A 25,251-nucleotide genomic window follows, 5' to 3' on the forward strand; every position below is an offset into this window, starting at 1 on the left:
GAGGTGGAGCCGGCACGTGATCAGCAGCAGCGGCCCCGGTTGGCAGTCTAGCGAGCAGGGCGGTTGGTTCCGGCTCGGACCGGTTGGGGCTGGTTTTCCCCGCGCAAGCGCAGCCCGCCCCGGTTAGAGCGCAGGGAAGGGCGATGGCGGCGGACGGGAGTCCCGGAGCAGGCCTGGCGGGGATGGTCGACGAGGCGCGGGGGGAGCCTCAAGGCACACCTGGCCCCAGCCCTGTGGCTGCCGTCGCCTCGCCCAACGAGGCGTCCCCGGCGAGACCCGACCCGGCAGGCCCCGAAGCGGATCCCGACAGCGGCTCCGGAGCTGTGGGCAACGGGGGCCTTCGGCGGTTCCTTTGCGGCGTCGTAGAAGGTAAGGGGAGAGCGAGGGGCTGCGGGGCCGGGCGAATTCGCGGTCGAGAGCGAGGAGGAGAGGCCGTAGCCGGAACAAAGCATCCCCGCCTCTCCCTCCAGCGCCGTCGTCTCCTCCTCCTCCCCCTCCCCGCTCCATTTTCCTCTGGCTCCGCCCTGGGAATGAAACCTGGCGGCGGAGGGTTAAAACCGTTTGCTCTGTTCCGTGGTAAAGACGAAGCTGCCCTTTTCAGGGCATCTGCCTTCCAGTTCGCTGAATTTAAATGCTGCAAACTTCCGAGCCACATGTTGGTTCTTCCGTTCACGTGAGTGCACACACTGGAAAAACGTTACGAAACGTGCAACAAAACAAAAACAGTTCACGGACCATAGCTGTCAAGGTTTCCCCCCTTTTAAGGGAAATTCCCTTATTAAGAATAGGATTCCTTGCAAGAAAAGGGAATGAAGTAACCAGGTTGCTGATAGGGTTACAGTTCAGCTAGTGTTCTGGAATGGATAGTGGTAGTAGGCTTGCTTTCTTCCTGTGTTTTTTCATTGCCACACAGAAAGAAAAACACTGAGGTGTTTATTGATACTTACTGGTTGGTTCTTCAAGTACCAGTGTTATGCTGCTGCCTAGACTAGGAGTGGGAACCTGTAGCCTGCCCCTCCCCCAAGTTGTTAGATTCCCACCAGTCCTAGACAGTATGGTCGTTGGCAGGCTGTCATGGGAGATATGTCTTACATAATGCTCATGGGGTCTTGACTGGCAGTGAGTGACTAGGAACAAGACCTTGGGGTCATAGTGGATAGCTCAGTGAAGATCTCAGTCCATTGTGCAGCAACTGTGAAAAATGCAAATTCCATGCTAGGGATCATTTGGAAGGGATTTTAAATAAAACGGCTGATATCATAATGCTGTTACACAAATCAGTATAACAGCTTTAGGGATACTGAATACAGTTCAGGTCACTTCACCTCAGAAAGGATATTGCAGAGTTGAGAAAGTTTCATAAAAGGTCATTCAAAATAATCAAAGGGGTTGGGAAACTCCCCTTTGAGGAAAGCATACAACTTTTGGGACTTCTAGTTCAGAGAAAAGGTGAATAAGAGATAGCATAAAATTGGATAAACTATCTGTGATTTGGAGAAAGTGGATAGACAAGTTTTTCTCCCTCATACTTCTAGTACTAGTAAACATCCAATGAAGCTGAACATTGGGAGATTTAAGACAGTCAAAAGAAAGTACAGTATTTTTCCATGTATAAGACTACGTTTTCCCCCTTTAAAATAATGTCAAAAATTAGGGGGCATCTTATACACAGATACATCTTCCCCCATTTTCTTAAATCTGGGTCCCCAAAATAGGGGAAGTCTTATACATGGGGGTGTCTTATAGACGGAAAAATACAATACACACAGTGCATAGTTGAACTATGGAATTTGCTCTCATAGGAGGCAATAATGGCCACCAACTTTGATGGCTTTAAAAGAGAATTAGACAAATTAATGAAGGACAAGGCTATCAGTGGCTGTGATCCATGGTGGCTATGTTTTGCCTCCATTATTGGAGGCATATGCTTCATACTGTTTGCTGGAAACCGCAAGAGGAATAAGTGCTCTTGCTCTTGGGTCCTGCTTCTGGGTTTCCTATAGGCATCTGGTTTGTCGCTGTGGGAACAGTAGGATGGACTAGATGGTCTGATCTAGCAAGCTCTTATGTAGCCTGTAAGGTATCATGTTGGCTACCCCTGAATCTGGAGAGGTGGACCTGCAGGCTTATGAAAGGCGTGTTCCTTCAGCTTGAAGATATAATCTTGTTCACAGTTGGTGGTAGAGGAGCATACATGAATTTTGATCTAGCATAGACTTAAGCTGTGAATATCAGCCTAAATCTAAATGTTGGTGGGTTTTTCCCACCCACACAGTAGGTGTTGTTAGCTGTGGTGTTACATGATTTTTTCCTGTGGCATGTTGTAGGTTTGTGGTTTTGATGAGATCTCAATATGGAAAAGGAGGTTTATTTCCAGCTTGATTAATATAGAAAAGGGGTAGCTAATGTGTTGCCCTCACGAAATTTTAGACTGAAACTCCCATCCTTGAATATTGGCTATGCTGGCTGGGACTGATGGGTATTGTGCTTCATGACATCTGAAAGGTATCACATTGGCTATCCCTTAATATACACACTATCTGTATGTGTGCCTACTTTGTGTGGAGTTTTTGTGGGAGAATTGAGAAGTCAGATGGCTACCAGATGTTGTCAGGAATTAAATAGGTTTATTAAATCAGTCATGATTTGTGTATATGCAAAATGCCTCTTCTAAATAGCAACTTCTATTACAAGGTGTATATATTGTCTCATGCCAGACGTGTTTGCACTTTTGTGAAAGTACAGCCAGGCACAGACATAACTCCCCCAAACCCTTTGTTCCTGGAGTGAGAAGCTTGTAATGAAAACTGCCATATTGATGGTTTTGGTAACCAGAGAAGAGCATAACAGCTTCCCACGCTGGCAGTTGTCTGAGTATTTTTGCAGGCACTGTCGGGGGAGGGTTCATTCTTACCCTCCCTACAATCATGTTTTAAAACACTCTAGCTCCACTTCTGATTTAATGCTCTGCTTCAGGGCTTAAGTTGGGTTTTAAAAAATGTGAGCTCAGGAGGCTATTATTTTTGACTGGGCTAGTAGCCTTGTAAAAACTTGTGGTTGCCAGGACCCTGCCTCTCCCCTTGTCCTTCTCCCCATGTTACTGGAATAACATGATTGTGAATTGGCTGTTTGTGGATGGGCACTTGCTGAGATGTAACGTTCAGGACCTGTGTGCATTTTTCTGTGAGTTACCCAGGTGCATGGATTCCATTGGTAACAGATTTGGAAAGGCGGCTTGTGTCATAGTCACTATGATGGCAGGCCTCGTTCACATCAGGGAAATGAACTGAGTGTACATTAGAACAGATTTTTGAAAGGTCATACTTTGCTCCAAGAAATGCATTGCAGTACTGCTAAACAGGACATAAGTTCCAACATGTATCATGCATACAGGTTTGATCTCGCAGCATTTTACACTGCCGTACTTGTTTATATGTAGCGCTTCAGGCACTACTTAAAGGAACAACTGAGGCCTATTTATTTCAAACCCACTAGATGCAGCTTTTGATAGCTAGCTTGTACAAGTTTACCTCTGTAGTTCTTACTGTGCCCTAATTAAAGTTGCTTAACAAATTTGTATAATGAATTATTAAACTAATAATTATTAGTTTATTATGGCTCAGATGTTGCACTTGATATTTTGTTAAGAAGCAGCACAATATTTGAAACTGTCTACCATCAATATTTCCCACAGGATTTTATGGAAGGCCTTGGGTTATGGAACAGAGAAAAGAGCTTTTTAGAAGGTATGTGGCATTGTGTACTGTAGCATTCTAATACATAATTGGGGTCATTGTTTTTGTTTTGATTTTATGTATTTGATATTTTTGTGAACTGCCCTGAGTCCTTTGGGTATAGGGTGGTATACGAAATACAGTAAGTAAGTAAGTAAATTATAACAATTAGTTGTAAAAATAAAGAATTTGTTTAGTGCAGAATTAAGGCATAGGTTCTGAAAACTAAAGTATGGGAGGAGAGGAGGAGCCAAAAGGTCATAGAAAATTGAGTGGTTTTTGCTTTCAGTGACTGTTCTAAGCTAACTCATAATAAATCAAATCAAACCTCTGAAATTCAATTTCTGTGCTGCTTTTCATTCAAATGAATCCCAAAGTGGCTTCAGTTAATAACAGTTTGATAAAACAATACAGATACAGTATAAATCATATAAAGTAATTAACAAATCATCAGCAAAACAATTGCTATATATAAAACACTGTTAACAAAGCAACAACTAATAAGCTAAACATCACAATTAAAGCAAAAGTCATATATAATTAACAAATCAATACAACATGTAAACAATATCAACAATATTAATAAAATAAGCAGAATCCAGCAAAAAGCATTTATATACCACTTAATATTTCAAAAGCTCTGAGCAGTGTTTTTAAGTTAAGAAAATGAATAGTGTCCTCCAGTTTCCAAGCGTATCACAATCAATATGTCAGGTTTTTTTGCAACAAACGTATGGGCATTGGAAAATAGAATGGCACCAATAATGGATTTATAGTGACTTTCTGTGTTATATCTAGAATTTCCTTGAAAATTATCTGCCAGAATGGTTGCATCTGCACACTTTCCCACCACATAAGATGCACTGTTCATACCACAGTCCCTCCAGCAAAGCAGTTTCCCAGGATGTACTACCACCTGAAATAAACCTTGAAGTAACATTTTTAAAGAAAAATAACAAAAAGTAGAAGCTTGTAGAACAAAAAGCATCTAACCATGGTCACAGATTTGTATATTTGGTCCTCTTATTTATCTTCCTTATGTGTTCAGGTGTACCATTCTTGCTTTTTCTCCCTGGGGTGTTGCACAACTTGCATGGTACTCTTGGCTATACAATTAAGCAATGCAGATTTGTACAATGTATTTCAAACAACATTTTAATTTTGCTTTGTAGACTTCAGAAATGGGGACTGAATGCTTACCTATATGCACCAAAAGATGATTACAAGCACAGGATGTTTTGGCGAGAAATGTATTCTGTGGAGGAAGCTGGTAATTAACTTTATTGCATTGTTAAATATATATATTCATTGAATTACAGTTGTTTCCACATTTGGATGGTAAAATAAAAGTGAAGTTGAGAGGGGTAAGCTTTTTGTTGCTTTAATTAGAAGATGCATTAAATAACTCTTAGAAGCTTTCCTGCCTAGCTGGATGAGAGAAAACCAGTGTTCTGTTAAAGTACACACAGATAATTTTTTAATATCCTCCCCAACCCAACAGTCCAGTCATGGAACTCAAGACAGTGTACATAGGATTCTTAGGTGGTCCTCCCATCCAGACACTGGCCATAGCCGGACCTGCTTAGCTTTAACAAGGTTGCTGCATTATATCACCTTGAATGATGCCATGGGATGATCCCTTTGCCTCAATGCTAGGGAGAAAGAAGACATATTCAACAATGACAACCCACAATGCTTCATTAATGGAGGAGAGAACAATGCCTGTGCTCCTAACTGACTTAGTTTCTTATTATATCAGCCTGGTACAGATATAGCACAGTCTTTTCTCTCCTAACCCTGGTTCATGTGCTCAGCATTTTCCCCATCATCATCATCATTTCCTCCAATTCTTTCATTTTCAGAGCAAGCTGTGGTGCAGCATTACATTTGCACCAGCATTTTTGTGAACCACACTTTGCAAATCCATTTCTGTTCCAGCTGGACTGCCACTTCCCCACTCCCTTTCTACCGTGTCATCTACCACCTAGAGTCCTGTGGGACAGATTCCAGAAGAGAGAGGTTGGCTAGCAAAGACACCAAAGCCTGCTCCAGCCAGAATTGCTCCTGCCCCCTAAGTAGCCTGTGAAGAGGCTTTTGATGAGAAAGTTACGTTAATGATACAACAACAATATTAAAAATATATTTCATTATATGCCACTTTGAAAATGTTTGTATCCTGAAAGGTGGAATATAAATAATTGTAGTGAATAGATGTGATTTGTGCCTGACCTTGTTAGTAAAAATGCCATTGTAACACTGGATCTGCCCAAAATATTTTAATGTCAAAGACAGAAGGAATCCTTTGTTCCAAATTGGCATGTGCAGCTTGATCCTATATATTTACTTGAAACCAGATCCCAGTTTCCCCACATTTTACCGTGTGTGTGTGTATGTATATGAATGAATCAGATGGAGGATTGAATATGTTTTGACAAAAAATGTTAATTATTCATATTTCTTTGGGCCTTAAAAGTATTTTTTGCCTGCATATATTGAAATGTATTCTGATTAATAAAATGCCTTAACTTCATAGTTGCTTGTTGCTAAAATAGTTGGCTTTGATTTCTAGAGCAGCTCATGACTCTCATCGCGGCTGCTCAAGAATATGGGATAGAGTTTATCTATGCTATCTCTCCTGGACTCGATATTACCTTCTCAAACCCGAAAGAAGTTTCTACATTGAAACGCAAGCTGGACCAGGTATCTTATATTTATGTATATTATAATTTTAAACATAAATGAGAAATTGGAAAAACACTGGATAAAGGAAATATGCCCCTACCTGTGTTGCACTCTAGATGGGGTAACATTCTCTAGCTTTTATGTTGTACAATATTATCAAGCGTTAATATTTTTTCTTCTTTATCCTGCTAGGTTTCTCAGTTTGGCTGCAGATCTTTTGCACTGTTATTTGATGATATTGATCACAATATGTGTGCAGCCGACAAAGAAGTGTTCAGTTCCTTTGCACATGCCCAGATCTCAATCACTAATGAAATCTTCCAGTATCTAGGAGAGCCAGAAACATTCCTGTTCTGTCCCACAGGTAAAGTGACAATGCAGATACTGCATTTTAACAAGAATGAGGTCAAAAAGCCTTCTGTTCTTGTCCCCTTCCTCTCAAGGCAAACCTTTCCTGATGGAGGGGTTGGTGAAGAGAATTGCCGATTAGACACCATTCCTTAAAGACACCCTGAGCATCTTCAAACAGTTGGGTACAACCCTCCTTTCTGTCTTAGCCACACTTTACTTGAACTTGTTACAAATTTAATAGCAGTCTATGGTAAACTGGGTGCATGTTTATGACTTCTAGTTGCTGGTATGTGGCATACCTTTTCACACTGTCTGAATATTTTTTCTTCGGGAGTTTGGTGAGGGTGGGATTCTAGCAGGTTTGCCATCTTAGTCTGTTGTAGTAAAAAGCAGTTTTAAAAAATTTACTTACATTGTGGCATAAGCTTCTGTACAGCAGATCTCACTTCATCAGATACAGGAAGGCCCACTCCTATAAAGTCACAGCATACAGAGCCAATGAACAGGTTCTTGTCTTAGTATTTTTTTCTGTTGTGATCACTCTGAAATCTTTGGGTGAAGGGCAGTGTATAAATTTAATAATAATAATACCTTGAAAAGAGGAAGCAGAGGAAAACTGTTGAACGGTTAACTTGCGATGTCATGAAACGAACAATTGCTGGTTGTAATTTGTGTTTTGCTATTGTTGCGTGTTATCCAGCGTATTTTATGAAATCACAACATATTCACTAGACTCCTGAGTGACTTCCAATCTGACTTTCCTCATCAACGGATTAGAACTATGTGCAATGAAGGATTATATACACTGAGTACCAAGAGAAGAATAAATGATTAAAAAGAAAATACAAACGGGGGGGGGGGAGAGAAATCTAATGAGTAACATTCACATGGGGAATGGCTAGCTCCTAAAATTGCTAGTTTTGGAACTAGAGCATAGAAAATTCTGTGAGGGGCTTTCCTTCCTTGCCATTTCCTTCCTTTATGTACTTACATTATGTGAAGTGTCCTTGGCATAAGTTCATACATATTCTCTGTTGCCCAGGGTCTGGTGCATGAATTACTTTATTTGCCAAAGTACTTGTTACACTTTTGGCTGTTCCCCAACAATGGTGTTGAGCTAACCAAAGGTTCACTGCCTAGACAAACCCTGCTATCAATCTTGCCAGGTTGTACATAGGTATGGTATTAAGATAACCTTACTGGAGATTCTCAGACTTACTTCAGAGCTTAAATGTAATCCTGCATGTGTAGCAAAATAACAGAGTTCCAGACTTGTTTTGGCAGGTATGCCTTCTTAAGAATAAATTTCTGCAATTCTGGATTCAGCTTTTTGAGCATGCATAGCTGAGACAAACCTACTCAATTCCAAAAGGAAGGAAGAGGTAGAATCCCTACTTGAGTGGGAAGGAATGGAAGTAAAATGGGCTTATGGACAGCTACTGTGGAAACACCTGAACAAAGGTCTGGAGAAGAGATGGCAGTCTCAGAACTGTCAAGCCTCTGCCCAGTTACCAGTCAGTTGGTCCCAAAACACAGGTGATCAAAAGAAACAAGAAGAGATACCGGCAACATATCCCAGTTGATAAGCAGTAGCCAGGATCAGCTCTAGCACCATTAAAAGAAGTAGCAGTAATCAGATCATTGAGTCCGAGTAACCTCTTAACTGTCAGAGTGTCCCTAATACCTTTAAGCCTTGGAGGACAACGGGAATGAGCCTTTTGGAATTTAGGAAGGCACTTGCATTGTTGAGAATGTTTATGGATTCCTGTGGGAGTCCCTAAAGTTGCGTTGTTGTGACATTTATTTATTTTTTGTCTTTACATTTAAACACTACCTCAACCATTGCAAGAGTTAACAATAATTTTTTTTGCATAAAAGCAAATCTGTCAGAAATGACATGGTAGGATATTGGGAACTGCCATAATCATCTAGCAGTGCCACACACAAGAGAGCAAAATGGATGGTGGGTTTTAACTTGTATTTTTCTCTGTTCCAGAATACTGTGGCACTTTCTGCTATCCAAATGTTGCTCAGTCTCCTTATTTACGAACTGTAGGGGAAAAGCTGTTACCTGGAATTGATGTGTTATGGACAGGTGAGTATTTTGCTTTGTTGAGGTTGATATTGCCAACTTAGTTCAGCATTCTTATTAAATGTTTTAGTATGCTGCTTAAATTTTATCATCCTGGCCTATGGCTAATCACTAAACTCATTCTGAGTCAGTTGTGAAACTACATTTTAGGTCCCAAAGTGGTATCTAAAGACATTCCAGTGGAGTCCATTGAAGAGGTTTCAAAGATAATTCGCAGAGCTCCGGTCATCTGGGACAACATTCATGCCAACGACTATGATCAGAAAAGGCTGTTTCTTGGTCCATATAAAGGTCGATCAACGGAACTCATCCCACGCTTAAAGGGAGTCCTGACCAATCCAAATTGTGAATTTGAAGCCAACTTTGTTGCTATTCACACCCTTGCAACCTGGTATAAATCCAACATGAATGGAGTGAGGAAAGATGTTGTGATGAGTAAGTTGATCAGAAGTGCTCAATCACTATCTTAGGAACAATGCTTTTATAAATAATGTAATAACCTTAATAATTTAATAATCTTAAATTTTCACTTTGATAAAAGGAGTTTCAGGAAATGTCATCTTAATAAATTAGTACTTTTGTCTTTAAATGCAAATACATGGCAGCCTTGAACCTTGCTCTTGAATTAATATTCTGTTTCTTAATATTCTGTGCAGCTGACACTGAAGACAGTACTGTTTCAATTCAGATTAAACTGGAGAATGAAGGCAGTGATGAAGATATTGAAACAGATGTTCTCTATAGCCCACAATTGGCCTTGAAGTTGTCATTAACAGAGTGGCTACAGGAATTTGCAGTACCTCATCAGTACAGCAGTGAGTAAGCAATTTTGGTTTTGTCTTGCCTACAATATTGGAGCGAATGAAGAATGTTACTCAAACCAAAAATGTTTTTCTAGAGTTCAGTAAAAAAAAATCTGCTGAATAAAATACTTCAAAAGATTGCTGCTGTTACAGTTTCATTATGCATCAGGAACAGTTTTTGTTTAATTTTTTTTAAAGGAACTGACTCTTTCTGAGTGACAAGTATATTTCCCTGAAGCAATGTACTTTGTAAGAGATTCTGTGTCGGGTGTGGGGGTGTTCTCAATTTGTCTTTGTTGGGAGAGGACACTATCAAACATACTGTATTGAAAATATGTGGAACTGCATTGCACCCGATGTAATTTGTGCATCTGAAGGGATTGTTTTGAATTACACATCATATTTTTGGTACATGCAAATGTTTTTCAGGCAAATGCACAAGTGTTGTACCTTTTCAATATATGTCTAATTGCAGCAAAATAGACACTTGCATGTATGTGTATGTCATTCAGAGACCGAGAGTGTGTGTGTTCACAAATTATTTATATATGTGAAACTTGGTTGTATGAAAAATCTGAGTAGATATGACTGAATTTTGTCTGCTCTGTCTGCAGGCAGACAAGTGGCCCATAGTGGCGCTAAAACAAGTGTTGTGGATGTGCCTCTGGTTACACCGTCCGCTTTAAATTCTACCACTGTGATTACTACCGTTTACCAAGAACCCATAATGAGCCAGGGAACTGCACTAAGCAACGAATCACAGGTTCTGGTCAAAGAGGAAGAAAAGAAGCAACTGGATGATGAGCCAATGGACATGGTAGTGGAAAAGCAAGAGGATTCTGACAAGAATATCAATCAAATATTGACTGACATTGCTGAAGCAAAAATGTCAGAAGAATTAAAACCAATGGATACGGATAAAGAGAGCATAGCTGAATCAAAATCTCCAGAGATGTCAATGCAGGATGATTGTGGTGATATTGCACCTATGCAGACAGATGAGCAAACTAACAAGGAGCAGTTTGTGCCTGGTCCCCATGAGAAGCCGTTATATGCAGTAGAACCAGTAACTCTAGAAGATCTACAGTTGCTTGCAGACTTGTTCTATCTCCCATATGAACATGGGGTCAAAGGGGCCCAAATGTTACGAGAGTTCCAGTGGCTCAGAGCAAACAGCAGTGTTGTTAGTGTGAATTGTAAAGGAAAGGACTCTGAAAAGGTGAGTGACTGCATTGTTTTCATTTGGTGTAGGTGTGCATATTTCCTATTTGAAAAAAGCACAATAGCAAAAGAAATAATGAGCAACTGCATTGGAAGTCTCTGAGCTGAACCTAGCCTGTAGATAATTAAGAATATCATGCATGTAGGCTGGTTGGTGGTTGAGTGTCTTGTGCTGTAGAATGTATCTTCACGCTTTGAATGTGTGCACTACTCGTGCGTCATCCTGGCTAGAGATGTAAAAGTCAATAGGTATTGTCATAATATCCATCTAGTTTCATCCTCAACATGAAAATACAGTTTGTATGAAATTTGTTCCTTTTTATCTTTACTTAGATTGAAGAATGGCGTGCTCGAGCCGCCAAGTTTGAAGAGATGTGTAGCTTGGTGATGGGCATGTTCACTCGTCTTTCCAACTGTGCCAACCGGACAATCCTCTATGACATGTACTCATACGTCTGGGACATCAAGAGCATCATGTCTATGGTGAAATCTTTTGTGCAGTGGCTAGGTATGTTCTTTAGGAACCAGTTAGAGCGGCAACTAGCATAAATGCTTGTCTTTAATTAGCCCATGGAAAAAATGATGTCAATTGAATGTGTTTATATTATGGTCGCTTTGACCCTAAATCCTTCTTACTTTTTCTATTATTGGTCGCCATTCATGTTTTACTATAGACTGGCAATAAAAGTGACAGTGGACATACATTGAATATATCTCTTGGTCTTGAATTTTTTTTCTTGGGCTAAGGAACATAAAAGTTGATCTCTGAAACATAAGTTTTGACTCAGACTGAATGCACACTGGACTATAATGCAGTATTTCCCGGCCTTGTTGCAAAATTGGAAATGACACTATGAAATGTGACCATGCCTCAGCTATCTGCTGCTTGCTCTGTCTCAATAACGTTATTGCTGTCTTCAACAGAACAATTGCAGATGTGACCTTTCAATGGGCCTGGCCAAGAGGGAGCCGAGCCTCCCAGCCCTTTCTCTGCGCATGCGAGCTTTAGCATAAGGCTATTCTGGTGCAAAAGTGATTTGCTTTAACATTCGCAAGATGTCTGATTTTGGGCAAGGGAAGAAATTCCAGAGCTCTGAAGTCTGCTTTCATACCAGACTGTTCTCTAAAGAGAAATCAAAGAGCCTTTTTTGCCTGCAGCCTTTTTTAAATTACACAGGGTTTTTTTGGAATAGCACCAGCATGGCCTGGGTTCCTCTAGTGACCTCATTTCACTTTCAGGTTTCAATCCAACTGTAAGGAATATGCTGTGGACTTGCTTGATGCACACAGCAGGCAGCAACGCTGATGGTTTCCTGTCACAATTTCTGTAGTTGTCACAAATCTCATAATAAACCTCTTGCACCATACTGGATCAGCCTACAGTTTTTGGATCACTTGAAGCTGTAATCACTTGTATACATTCATAAGTATTCATAGGTCGTAATGCGCTAGTTGCCAAGATATCCAGTATTGCATTTTGCTGTTACTCAGCAGAAGACCATATGGTTCTAGCAAAAAAAAATTAGGGCTTAGTGCAGAGAGGTTTTTTAAGCCGGAGCATTTCCCACTAAATAAATAGGAAATAATTCAAAACTTGAGCCTTAGAATACAGTTTGTACCTTCATGAGACCAACTCTCATATTGAGTTATTTCTTTGTCTTTTTCTTCTCCCCTCACTATTGGTTCAGGCATTATAGATTGTTTAGGGAAGAGGAACAGGAAGGTAGAATCAGCCAACCCCTACAACAAGATTGTCAGCCCCTATTTTAAAGGCAGGAAGGGAGGCACACCATACTTCTAAGTGGTATATTTAGTTACCAAATTACCCATTTTGTCAAAGAAACAGATGGGAAACTAAATTGTGCATTTCTCCTGGAAGGAGCATTAAGCAACTGCAATGATAATCATGAACTTGATTGACCATAGATTTCAGCTGTGAGGTTGATTTGCTTTTGAAACATTTCCCAATTTTTGGAGCAGGCTGCTGATCATAGCTGCCATTTTCTTTCGTAAGGATGGCTTCTCCCAGCAGAAGTACTTAGTGCTTGCTACCCATTTCTGACACTATCTGGTAATACAGTACGTTTGTATATTCCACTGGATGCATCTACACCAAAAGAAACTATCTCGCCGCAGACCAAGTGAATTCTTGTAGCTGAGATCTTGGTATTGCTGTTTATTGAGACCATTCTTTAGTTTATATAATTACTTATATAGTCATAAAAGTTGCTTCTCATTTGATGTGAATACAGAAGAATCACTAAACTGGAATGGTTTAGCCATTGAATGTTGATACACTTGGTGGTCCGCTGAAGGCTGATCTCTATACCCTTTCTTTCAATCCAGCTAGCATTCAGTTTATGAAACTAGTGTAGATAATACTACTATGGATTACTAATGCCTTCTACTGTCTTCTTCCCCAATGTGTGCAGATGGGAGAATCTTCAGCACAAGTATCTACTGCTATTGGATGGACCACGCCAGATGCTTTCAGCGTGTCGTGATTAATAAATTTAAGATGGGAAGGTTCTGTCCATGAGGCAGCTCAGATTAGGGCAGTAGGCACGGCCTGAAGTCACATTTGCGCAGCGACTCAGGCATTAACTCTTGATTTTCATTCATACAGCTCTTCATTCATGCAGCTCTGTAAAGTGTATAATAGTTGGAATGCTAGTTACGGTGTAGTCTCAAAGGAGAAGTACTCCAAGTTACTAGCGAAAGCGTATAATATAAAGCCTCTTTAATGAAGCACTCTGATATGGAAACACAAGAAACTCTAATTGACATGTTTTGAGTCATCTCAAACTTGCTATTTTAAAGGCTTTCTTTCATAATTGGCTAAGCATTGATATCCAGCTTGGTTCACTTTGAGACTACCTAGCTAGTATGACACATTCGACTGTACTGATCTGAGATTGTTACTTGAACAGGAAGTAGATCGCTGTCCACAAGAGGAAACAAACTTGCGCAGCTTATCTTATCAGAAGACTAGGCAGGTTACTTTAATCCCCGCATCAACAATTCACCTGCCTATCCCCTCTCAGATGTTAGTTATGCTAATTGGTTGTATAACTTGGCTATCAAAGCTGTTATCAAAGCTTAGCCATTATTAAAAATATATATCCTTCTTACTAAATTGTGCAGAGGGCTTTAAAGCCCTTGCCACAGCTGCCTGTCAGGAATTAATGGCATTTCTCACATGGTTGAGGGTGGGTAAAATAAAATACTGTAACCGAGGCTGTTGTTGCCTAGATTGGGAACAATATGTGTGCTGTGGTTACTATTGTGTAAGCAGAGCTACGGAAGTGGACAGTATTGGTTTCTAATCTCTTGAAAAAGAAGTATCTGTTCCACATAGCTGTTTGGGCTATTCCATCCCACGCCAAACCTGGTTTTCTGGCAAGATTCAAACAATATGAAAATGTGACTTCAGACAGGTCCAAGTATTTCCATGGGGCTGTGATAATGGCTTATTTTCTATACCTTGATCAATGAAAATGTGAGAGCTGTTCCATGTTCTTAGTGATGAAAGAGAAGGACAAGGCAAGCTCAACTCTTGGAATAAATCTTATACCTGTACAGAATGGGGCATACTGGCTTTTTACAGTATTGAATTTTCTGCTGTCTAAGGCTATCGTCTAACTTCATTTTATTAACAAAGAGCACAAAGCATCTAATCAGGAATCTTTATACACGGCAGCATTATCGCAGCCCCTCAAGTTCTTGGATTATAGCTCAGTTAGAGAGCTTTTCCCACAAAGTGTGTATTAGCTTGTTGGACATTTTAGCATCTCAGGACAATCCCCCTTCTCGTAACGTTCTCCGCTTGGATCTGATCTCCACAGGGTGTCGTAGTCAATCTTCAGCACAGTTCTTAAGTGGAGACCAAGAACCCTGGGCCTTTAGAGGTGGTCTAGCAGGAGAGTTCCAGGTATCAATATGAATTCACAACTGAATGACATTGTCTTTGTTTGAGAAATCTTTTATTGCGCGTCGGAGGACTGGAAGGCTTGGTCTGCCGAAGGCTTTCTGGTCCAAACCCAAATAGCCTGACAGCTTTGTTTTTAAATAATTTTCCTCCCATTTCTACAGTAATATCACAAGGAGATGCTGCCATTCCCACGCGCCTGCGAAGCGCTGCGGCTTTTAGTTGTACATTTCACATTGTTTCTTTGCAGGTCGCACAGCGTTTTTATCTGCGCCCGCAATTGCACAATGCGCGCCTGCTTGTCTGCCGACGAGAACTCCATGAGCAAAGAAAATACGATACTGTGTATTCCAAGATCCTCTCTAAGCAAAATCTGTCGTTTGCGTTCCTCATAATCCAGTTGGCAAACCAGTCCAAAAGAAATGTTTCTTCTGTGCCTGAATTTGCTCATGGATTTTTCAGGGGCTTACTTTCTTCCCCCTCACAGGTGCTCTCTGCGCACAGCCAATTGAGTCAGCATGTTGTTTTGGGGTTAGTGTCTCCTCTGGCCAGTTAACCCTCTTCAGACCAAACCTTTCCTCCTGACATGGCTATGTTAAGCTGAGAGCATAGATGAGATTTGGTGAAATTATACTAAAGCAGAAATGAGTTTAATGTAAACTCCATTAAGTGTTGTAACAGTTGTGTATCTTTAAAAAACTTCTGTTCAGATAAAATGGAAAAATGGTCCTTACATTTGTAAAGCCTACAAAACCCTACTTCCCTCTGGGGTGCCTGCAGTAGCAAAAGTTAACTTGGGAGTCTGCAATGCACGCCCAGGAATGTATTGCATCTTGCTTCTCAAACATTTACACTAATTTTTTGTTTTCACAGCGTTTGCTGCCTATTGAAGGAGCAAATGACCTCTTTTTTCAGCCACCTCCTCTTACTCCAACTTCAAAAGTTTACACCATCAGACCCTATTTCCCTAAAGATGAGGTAACCCATTTGTTTGGTCATTCTTGTACACAGTAATGCTGTTTGGAGGAGCATGTTGATAAAAGCAACTGTTTCTCTATATTTTGTTATTCTGTGAGTCTTCTGAATGCCTAGGAGAGGTGTGGTTCATGGAAGTCTCTGGCAGCCCTAGCAGTATTATATAAAAAAATATTTTTCCTGGGTGCTTTTTATGTGATCCCATTTATCAAAGGGAACATAAATAGGAAAAGCCTTGGGATCCCAGCCCAGTTGACTGCCTTGATAACACTGAATGAGTTTAATGTAAACTACTGATCACCAAGGACAATGAATAAGGAGTGACATAATCCAAATGCATGTTAGCCTGAACTATTTGGAAATACTCTCAGAAGCATTGTAGGATTGCTCGGGAAACATAGTAAGCTGCCTTGCATTGAGTCAAACTATTGGTTCATCTAGCTCATTATTGTCTAACCTGACAAGCAGCAGCTTTCCAGGAGATTCCCTGCCCTACATGGCGGTGTTGGGGATTGAACCTGAGACCTTGTGCATGCAAAGCAGGTGTTGCAAGCCCTGAGCTGTGGCCTTTCCTGTTCGGTTATGTATCTAACACATTTGTACTGTGTACTTCCTCCAATGTGACTTACATGGAGTTATTTTAGTTTCAAGGCACAAAGAATTCCACGTGGATTTAAGCCTGCATTTCCCTAGGCCCTCCAATCTGCCATCCACTACCTGTCCAATATGAGCTGTTGTGGAGGCATAGAATAAATGAAGTAGTGAGGATGCCTGTCAGTTAGTAGAACACAAGGCTTCCTAAGCAACAGTTCAGGTGTATGTGCTGTGGGAGGGAAAACTTGCACAATGAATATTTGTATATGTCTTTAGGCATCCGTGTACAAGATCTGCAGAGAAATGTATGATGATGAAACTGATCAGCCTTTCCATAGCCAGCCAGACTTAATTGGAGACAAGTAGGTATACTCTTGAAATAAACTGGAATTTGTTGAATTACATACAGTGGTACCTCTGGTACAGACGCTTCAGGTTACAGACTCCGCTAACCCAGAAATAGTACCTCAGGTTAAGAACTTTGCTTCAGGCTGAGAACAGAAATCGCACAGCAGCGGCACGACAACAGCGGGAGGCCCCATTAGCTAAAGTGGTACCTCAGGTTAAGAACAGTTTCAGGTTAAGAATGGACCTCCAGAACGAATTAAGTTCTTAAGACGAGGTACCACTGTACTGTATTCATTTAGTAATAGTACTCCTTGTGGGTGGCTAATCTTTGGCACTCCAGATCTTGGAGCCCAGCCACCATCATCAGCATGCAGCATGGCCAGTGGTCAGGGATAATTGGAATTAGAGTCCAGCAGCATCTGAAGTGTCACAGATTGTCTGTCTCCTAGTATGCATCAAGAAATGCTATCAAGAAATGTAAATACAATATTCAAAACAACTGGGAAGAGCAGGGAACTTCCATGCCTTGCCAGCTGAATAGAACACACAGGTTTTGTAAGGCTGGGGCCTGTGCTTCACATGTTCAATTTGAATCTGAATTCTAATCTGAAAGATGCTCTCCATTCTGGCTTGAAGACGGACTTCCAAGTTCTGTAGACTTTGTGCAAATTCAAGTGCAACTCAGCAAACACTTGATAGGGGAAACAAAATTTAAGGAACAGAGCAGAATTGGCACCAATCTAAAGTAACAGAAAAAATAAAAGAAGTCTATCACCCTTAAGTCTATCACCCTTTGTGGAAGACTCCAGACATTCTTCTGAATCAAGTATGAACCCCTAGAGATCAACATCTAAGATCTTCACACCCTGCAGATGCAGGTCAGGGTATGAAAAAAGGAATCTGTAAACTGTTGTGCTACTGGTATCCAGCCTTTAATTTCTTACGCAGTTAGTACAATGCAGTGCTGCCAAGAAATCATGCTGAGTCATGGCAACTATTTACTGAAAACCAACTACATTCTTGCTGTTTCATTGATCGAACTGTGTATGGGGGGGGGGAACCCATCCTATAAGGTGCTCTTGTAAGCTTCAGACATGTTATTGTTTAATGAAGGTAGTGCAGCTGCAAATACTGTGATTATATGTTTGTATGGACTGGCCATTGAATATACTAACTGGATTGTCATGTAAGCCTCCCTTTTCACTCCCATTTGAGGCTTGCCAATTCTCATGATCCCCAATACTGTAATACTGTTGTTGTTTTTAAACTATTTTTAAAAAAGCATTAAACCATTTGGGGAGGAGTAGGGAAGTTGGCTTTACTTTGTAAATTTACAGCTGAAACCACTGTCCAGGCTTTAGACATTTACTCACATAGTACTCTTCTGCTGCCTGGAGCAGCCGTCTTGACAGTTGGTAAAACCCACTTCTGCACTTTTTATAATCCCTACTAATTCATTATAACAATTCCCAATTCTGATTACCTTTCCATAATACACTTAATTTTGAAACCCCCTTGGATAGGTACTTCGTCACTTGTATGTTCTACATGATGCCTGACTAACTGGCATTTAAAAGTACTAAGTCATAGTTCTCAGACTTGTACAACTTGCAGCTGTGGTTAATTTATTCTTCTGTGTTCTCTCATTATGAGGCCTCACTAGTTTAACTGTTACGTAGATTTGTTTGCATCAGTTATCTTTGGGCTCTACTGACGATTCCTTTCTTCTCAGGCTAGTAGGTGGTTTGCTGTCCCTCAGCCCAGATTACTGCTTTGTCCTGGAAGATGAAGATGGCATCTGTGGCTATGCACTGGGCACCGTTGATGTAACTCCTTTCATTAAGAAATGCAAAATTGCCTGGTTTCCTTTCATGCAGGAGAAATACAGCAAGCCAAGCAGTGATAAGGAGCTATCAGAGGCAGAGGTTAGTTATGCTGGCGTATGCTTGAGTTGTCAAATTGCTGTTTTTAGGCTTTCATCTCCTGTTGTCATAATACTCCTAGGAAGAGTAGGGACAATTTATCCAATTTATTCCAATATAGAGGCCTCAGACACATGACACTGTGATAGTGTGATGGCCAAGTAGTCTCTAGAATTAGTTTATCTCTGTGCCTTTATAAATCCACACTTACAATTATCTCTAACATTGAGTTATATTTCATTCTTACTACTTAAACAGAACAATTCTGATAGCTTTATATTTAGTACACTGCAGTATGTAATCATAGATTCTATTTTACAGTGTAGTTATGGTTCAACATGAATCATAGAATAGGCAATGTAGTGTGTTCATTAGATTTCAGAGACTCCCTTCCTGATCACAATATTATAAAAGCTCTGGGAACAGTGCCTGGGAGAGGCTTGATGAAAAGCCTCACTTCTTTTCACTGTCCGGAACCCAAGCATAAATCATCTAACTGCCAATCTGTCATGACACTCAATCCTTTCCCTTCTTTTAACCACTGTGATATTTGCATTTAGGATAGAATAGCTAACTAGCCTGATATGTTTTAGATATACAATTTCTGCTGCTGCTGCTGCTGAATTTAGTTTCTCTAAATTTAATTTATTTGGATTTCAATAAACTCATTGCATTATTTTTGTTTTGCTGAGTGTATGCCAAAATAATGGCTATCTTTATTGTACCTTGAAATAAACTTAAGATTTGTTACCAGCAATTAAGGTCTGCATTGTTTAAAAAGGATGTTTTTTATCAGAAGCTTAGAACAATAAAAGAGAACATAGCTTTCAAAAGGGAAGTTTTTCTGTTTTTCCAGCACCAGCCACCCAGTTTAATCTGTATACTTATCTCTAATTACTTAAAGAATGGTACTGACCAAATCCACTGTATTTAGCTACTTTAGCTTTTTGTTTAGAGATTAATGTGGTTGTCAAATGAATAGGCTAATCCAAGTCTGTAGAAAGAACCTGTTCGGCAAGTGCACACAATGTTTTCAGCATGGATCACTGAACATTTTTTTTGATGTTGAAAGACTATTTCTGTTGTGCCTGTTGTAGAAAATTATGCTGAGCTTCCATGAGGAGCAAGAAGTTCTGCCAGAAACATTCCTTGCCAACTTCCCATCACTGATAAAGATTGATATCCATAAGAAGGTGACTGATCCAAGTGTGGCTAAAAGCATGATGGCATGCTTGCTCTCTTCTCTGAAGGCAAATGGTAAGCTCTTGTAGCTGTTGGGATATGAAAGGCAACTGTAGGCTCCTTACTAAGTGCCTGTGTCCGTATCTGAACTAGACCTGGGCAATTTTTCAATATATCTTTCAAAATTGGTTATGAAGTCCACATCACAGTACCGTATTTTTCGCCCTATAGGACACACTTTTCCCCCTCCAAAAATGAAGGGGAAATGTGTGTGTGTGTCCTATGGGGCGAATGCAGGCTTCAGGAAAGTCCGCGGGAGCCCTCCCCCGGCTTGCGCAGAGCTGCCTCTTATCCCGAAGCCCCGGTGCGCTCAGCAGTCGCGCCAGGGCTTCAGGTAGCTCTGCGCAAGCCGCGGGAGGGCTCCCACGGCTTGCGCAGAGCAGCCTGTTCTGGGGTCGGGGGAAGCTCAGGCTTCCCCTGACCCAGCCCCGCGCCTGGGGGGGGATATTTTTTTTCCTTTATTTCCCCCCCAAAAAACTAGGTGCGCCTTATGGGCCGGTGCGTCCTATGGGGCGCAAAATACGGTAACTGTTTCATGAAATGTTATTTGGCAGATATTACAATTTTGAGAAAACTGTAGCTAGCCAGTGTTTCTTAGTGCCTCTGCTACCTCCTGCAGGAGCAGCAGGCGACTCACAAGAGCAGGCTATGTTTCTTTAGATTGTGCAAGGAGCCCTAGCTCAGCTCCACTGCCTCTGCAAAAACAGGTGACAATTATGAAAGTAACTGGAAAAGCAGCAGCCAGCCAGCAGCAGAAACTTATCAGCCCTCACAATAGACTTCTTTCGATTTTGCAGCAAGCCCTGGCTCAGGAAGCTAGAAGCCAGCGTGGCAGGCCAGTAGGTGTGGTTTACAGAGATGCTGCTCTGAGCTGGCTCAGGGCTTCTTGTTGGGAGCCCCCTTTGCCCCTTCCTTGCCCCCTCCTTGCCCCCATGAAAGAAGAAACTATGGCTTTCTTCAGAGCAAGAACCAAAAACGTTGCCCTGTCATTTAACTCTTTCTTTACTCCCGTCCCCCCTTCCACCTGTGTGAGTACATGCACTAAGCATCTCTCTCCTCTCTGATGCCTTTAGGGTGCAAGTTGCTGTGTAACATTGCTGGTTCACCCTAAATAGCTTCCTTCATATAAAAAAAGGAAGTTGTTTTTTAAAAAAACATTAAGGATGCTATCTTGTTGTTTGCTTGCCCTTCCTCCTTCCCTTGGATAAAAAGAGAGAGAGATTGGTGGGATGGGGGCTTTTGGGGGGCCCTTCTGTGTCACAGTAGGGGGAAATGAAGGGGGAAAGATTTGTTTCTGCCTTTATGCTGAAATGGGAGATTGAGGGGTGGTTGTGCAAGCAAATGTATGTCTACTCAGAAGTAAGCCCTACTGAATTCAGTGGGGCTTACTCATGCATAGAATTGCAGTTGGCCCTCTTGAGTGGGAAAGGAGATGCAACTTGACACTAGTAAATTACATAAATTATCTTAAATGAGTAGAAAACAGATTAAATTGTTAATCATAGCAAGTTTAATTAATATTTTTACTAAATCTACTACTTTTGTAAATTTTTAATTTGCCTGTAAAACTTTAATATATTCTCCAGAAGTCTTCATTGGTTTAGTTGAAGCATGCTATCATTGAGTTAATTTTCATATAATTATATGCATCAAATTTAGATTCTTTGTTCAATATTTTCCTGGATTATTTGTATTCACAATGACTCATCACTGTATTTTGGATTGTCCTACATCTGAATACCACAATTTGGTATCCAAGCCCAAAACCAAAGTCGTGTTTGGATACATCTTGGGTTGCCTGCTGATGAAAGTGATGATTTCATCAGTGTATGGTAATTTAGACCCTTAACTTAGTAGTAGTTGCCAGGACATTACCATGTTCACATCTATCTAGCACCATCTTATATCAGATATCTTGATATATCGGTATATCATGTTGTTTAGTTGGTGATATATCATGATACTGAAAACCAGATATCGTCCAGCCGTAATATGAACATCTCCACCCATGGCCTGAAGATAAGATCTGCCTGAGAGAGAGCCCTCCTTAGTATGCCAGGTGTCCTCTCTATCTAATGTTTGCTAAGACATAAGGAAAGGGCTGGTGGCAATGCCCTTGCTGTGGAACCCCCTGCCAAATGAAGCCCATTTACCCACATCCCTCTTGGTTTTCTTTGTTCAGAAGTTGGCTTTAGAATTATAACTCTTCAGTTGGATCTGTAGGTGTCACCTCATTGATGAGATGTCACCTTTTTTAGCCAGTGAAGAACCACTTCTGCAGCCCACATCATCCTTGCAAGTCCTAGACAACTATGCAGTTTGAACAGTTGTGTGCAAGCTTCCTGTGAAGACTGGTGGACACCCAGTAGCTGAGATCCAGAAAAGCATGCAACTACAGTGGTGCCCCGCAAGACGAATGCATTGCAAGACGAAAAACTCGCTAGACGAAAGGGTTTTGCGGTTTTTGAGCTGCTTCACAAGACGAATTTCCCTATGGGCTTGCTTCGCAAGACAAAAACGTCTTGAGTTTTTTGCAAGTTTGTTTCCTTTTTCTTAACACCGTTAATACAGTTGCGACTTGACTTCGAGGAGCAACTCATAGAACGCGGTGTGGTAGCCTTTTTTGAGGTTTTTGGTGATTTTTGAAGCTTTTCCAAAACTTTCCCGACACCGTGCTTCGCAAGACGAAAAATTCGCTAGACGAAAAAACTCGCGGAACGAATTAATTTCGTCTTGCGAGGCACCACTGTAGTTCCACATAGTTTGTTTATACAGTATGCTGCTTTTCCATAATAAACTGTGCCCAAAGCAGCTCATGATAAGATTAATATCAAAATATAAAACACTTAAAAAAAACACCTCTTGACTTTGATTCAACTGCACAATGCAGTGTGAATTGATTAGAGATATCAAACAAGGTTTGTGAAGTTTCTTCATTATAAAGACTCCTCTCTGCTTCTACTCTCTCCCCAAATATCTCCTCTCATGTCTTTTTCAGGCTCCCGTGGGGCTTTCTGTGAAGTGAGACCAGATGATAAAAGAATCCTGGAATTCTACAGCAAACTGGGATGCTTTGAAATAGCTAAAATGGAGGGATTTCCAAAGGATGTCATTATTCTTGGAAGGAGCTTGTAAGGAGATTGTCGGTGAACTTTTGATACTGTAATCACGTAATGGTTAGAGAGCCTGAGGTTTATCTTGTTTCTGTTCCATGCAAAGGCAGCAGTCAGCTGGCCTGACAGGAGCTATGTGAAAATTCATCCATTACCCTTTCTGAGATGCTGCTCGAAACATTATTTGGAAAATGGATACTGGTCATCCTCATTTCCTGGTCTAAACAAAGTGCCAAGGAGTACTGCATATTACATGAGTTCCCAAAGAGGTATTGGTGGCAATTCCATGCATCCACCTCTGTCCTCAGCAGAATGCTGTCTTTTCCAGAAAGTCCTGACATGAAATAGTTCGTCCCTGTGTCCTGTTCTTGAAGTGGGATGAGAGAGATGAACATGGGATCTCTCCATTTACAGAGGGAAACAGGGTGCCTGTGTTGGCCAGCTTAAGGACAAACAAACACTGACGACTCTAGGTTTTGTTGATTGTCATGCTTGCTGATAGGGAAATTGAATGACCATCACTTCTAAAGAATTGGTTAAGCTTTGTGCTTCATAGGGATAAAAACTGTGCATTTGTCTGTGGCAAAGTCACTCAGTGGCAGAAGTGTAAATTTCAGTGTGTAAATATATATAAACTTGCTGTATGCTAATACTTTGTGTTTAATCGTTTTAGTAATTTTGCTTTCTGAAGCAAAGCGGTATTCTGAGACAGCACCTTTGAATAATGTCAAACCACAAGAGAGGCTAATGCCAACTTCACTACAGGCCTTTTCTACCGTGCCTCGTGCCCTTCACTAGAATTGCCGCTTTGGGGGAAAATGAGCGCTGATCAAGAAGGGCCGTTCCTTTAGAGGACAAACTCTTCAAAGGTGGAGTGGACACTGCCTCCTGCTGGGGGAACCTCATGAAGGGCAACCTCATGAAATCATTGATGCCCCTGACAGCCAGCCAGATTGCCTATCCAGACTGGTTGGAGGGGTGGAATACTGCAGTTTACAGCTTCCACCTTTCCGTGTCAGTCATTCTGACTAAATCAGGGTCTTCAAGTCATGCACATTTGTGACAGACTTCTTTGTGGACAAAAATAAGCACATTTTACAGATTTAAGTAGTTATCTAATTTTATTATCACTGCATTTAAGTTGTCCCCTGAAATCAGATAAGTGGAATCTGCATGGCTTAGGAATATTAGTAAGTCCATAACTTGGAAGGAGTTATTACTGTTCCATATAATGCCTTGTTCCCATGAGGCAGTCAGTCAACGTTACACCTCATTTTTCACATCTGCAACAGTCAACTGCTTTTGCTTCCTTTGAAAATATTCCCTTTTGAAAGGATTGAGTTTAACCTTTTTTTAAAACCCTCTGTGTAAACTTTGAAGAGGTTTTATACACTTTTTCAAATGGAATTTTACTGTTGGTGTACTTTGCAGCCTCTTCTGAGATGCTGGTGTTCAGCCTTTGTTATATGTTCACTATGAGAACAGTTTTAATAGCAAGTTATTTAAACTGCAGCAAATACATTTCATTTGGAGTGCAAGGCACCAAACCATAATGATAGATCTTGCACAATTCCAAGCTGGTTTTCATGAGGATTCTATGGCTTTGAGTGTATGCAAAGCAGCTAGCCACTTGGTTTAGTTTTAATTAGATCCCAGAGAAAACATCTAGATTTATGGCATTACACATTTCAGGGGAGGGGGGGTACCTGGGTTTTTATACTGTTAACATAAACTTATGAATTTATCACTGTTAAGTTAATTGTGTGATGGTCTTGAAAGTCTGGGTCAGTCTCTCACTCGGGTTGTAAAGTGATGCAGTGACACAACTTTCATGGTTATCAGTTTTCATTGTGTACAGTTGGAATGCCACTTTCATGACTGTCTTTAGACCTACTGTATCTGTAGCAGAACAATGGACTGTGTAAAATTGTATTTGAAGACCATGTGAGAAATAGAATAAATTGCAAACTGAATGTAAAGACTCGCCTCTGTATAATGCTGCAGAATGAGGAAAGTGGGTGGAGAAGAATAATTCTTCATACTGTGTTTCAGAGCATTCTGCTGATTATGTTGAAGAGATGGCTTTTAGTACAGCAAATTTGCTTTTGAGCTGTGTTCATTGCTGCCGAGCCTAAACATTGCTATTTTGTAAATAGCCTTATTAGCATGGGGGGAAAGCATAGGGAACTTCTGAAGGTTTATTTGTCTTGGGCGGGTGTAATAATCTAAGATGCTATTTGGAGGTC

General features: G+C 40.8%; 1 protein-coding gene across 1 annotated transcript; it reads left to right on the forward strand.

The window, feature by feature from the left end:
• Window positions 1-24,984, forward strand: OGA (O-GlcNAcase). Its single transcript, XM_082223430.1, has 16 exons — window positions 1-369; window positions 3,695-3,746; window positions 4,907-5,004; window positions 6,304-6,434; window positions 6,609-6,780; window positions 8,764-8,862; window positions 9,010-9,294; window positions 9,516-9,674; window positions 10,277-10,881; window positions 11,217-11,391; window positions 14,729-14,814; window positions 15,685-15,789; window positions 16,657-16,742; window positions 18,461-18,653; window positions 19,748-19,907; window positions 22,891-24,984. Exons 1-16 carry the CDS (start codon window positions 144-146, stop codon window positions 23,025-23,027), a joined length of 2,769 nt encoding a protein of 922 aa, XP_082079556.1. The 5' UTR covers window positions 1-143; the 3' UTR covers window positions 23,028-24,984.
• The last annotated feature ends 267 nt before the right edge of the window (window positions 24,985-25,251 follow it).

This window comes from Podarcis vaucheri, assembly GCF_965113315.1.
Source record: "Podarcis vaucheri genome assembly, chromosome: 5".
Classification (NCBI taxonomy): domain Eukaryota; kingdom Metazoa; phylum Chordata; class Lepidosauria; order Squamata; family Lacertidae; genus Podarcis; species Podarcis vaucheri.

Bases quoted from the DNA above. Each gene is read 5' to 3' on its own strand.
- OGA (XM_082223430.1), top strand. From the start codon at position 144: ATGGCGGCGGACGGGAGTCCCGGAGCAGGCCTGGCGGGGATGGTCGAC. The intron at 370-3,694 runs GTAAGGGGAGAG...TATTTCCCACAG, and splicing joins CCTTTGCGGCGTCGTAGAAG to GATTTTATGGAAGGCCTTGG. The intron at 19,908-22,890 runs GTAAGCTCTTGT...TGTCTTTTTCAG, and splicing joins CTCTTCTCTGAAGGCAAATG to GCTCCCGTGGGGCTTTCTGT.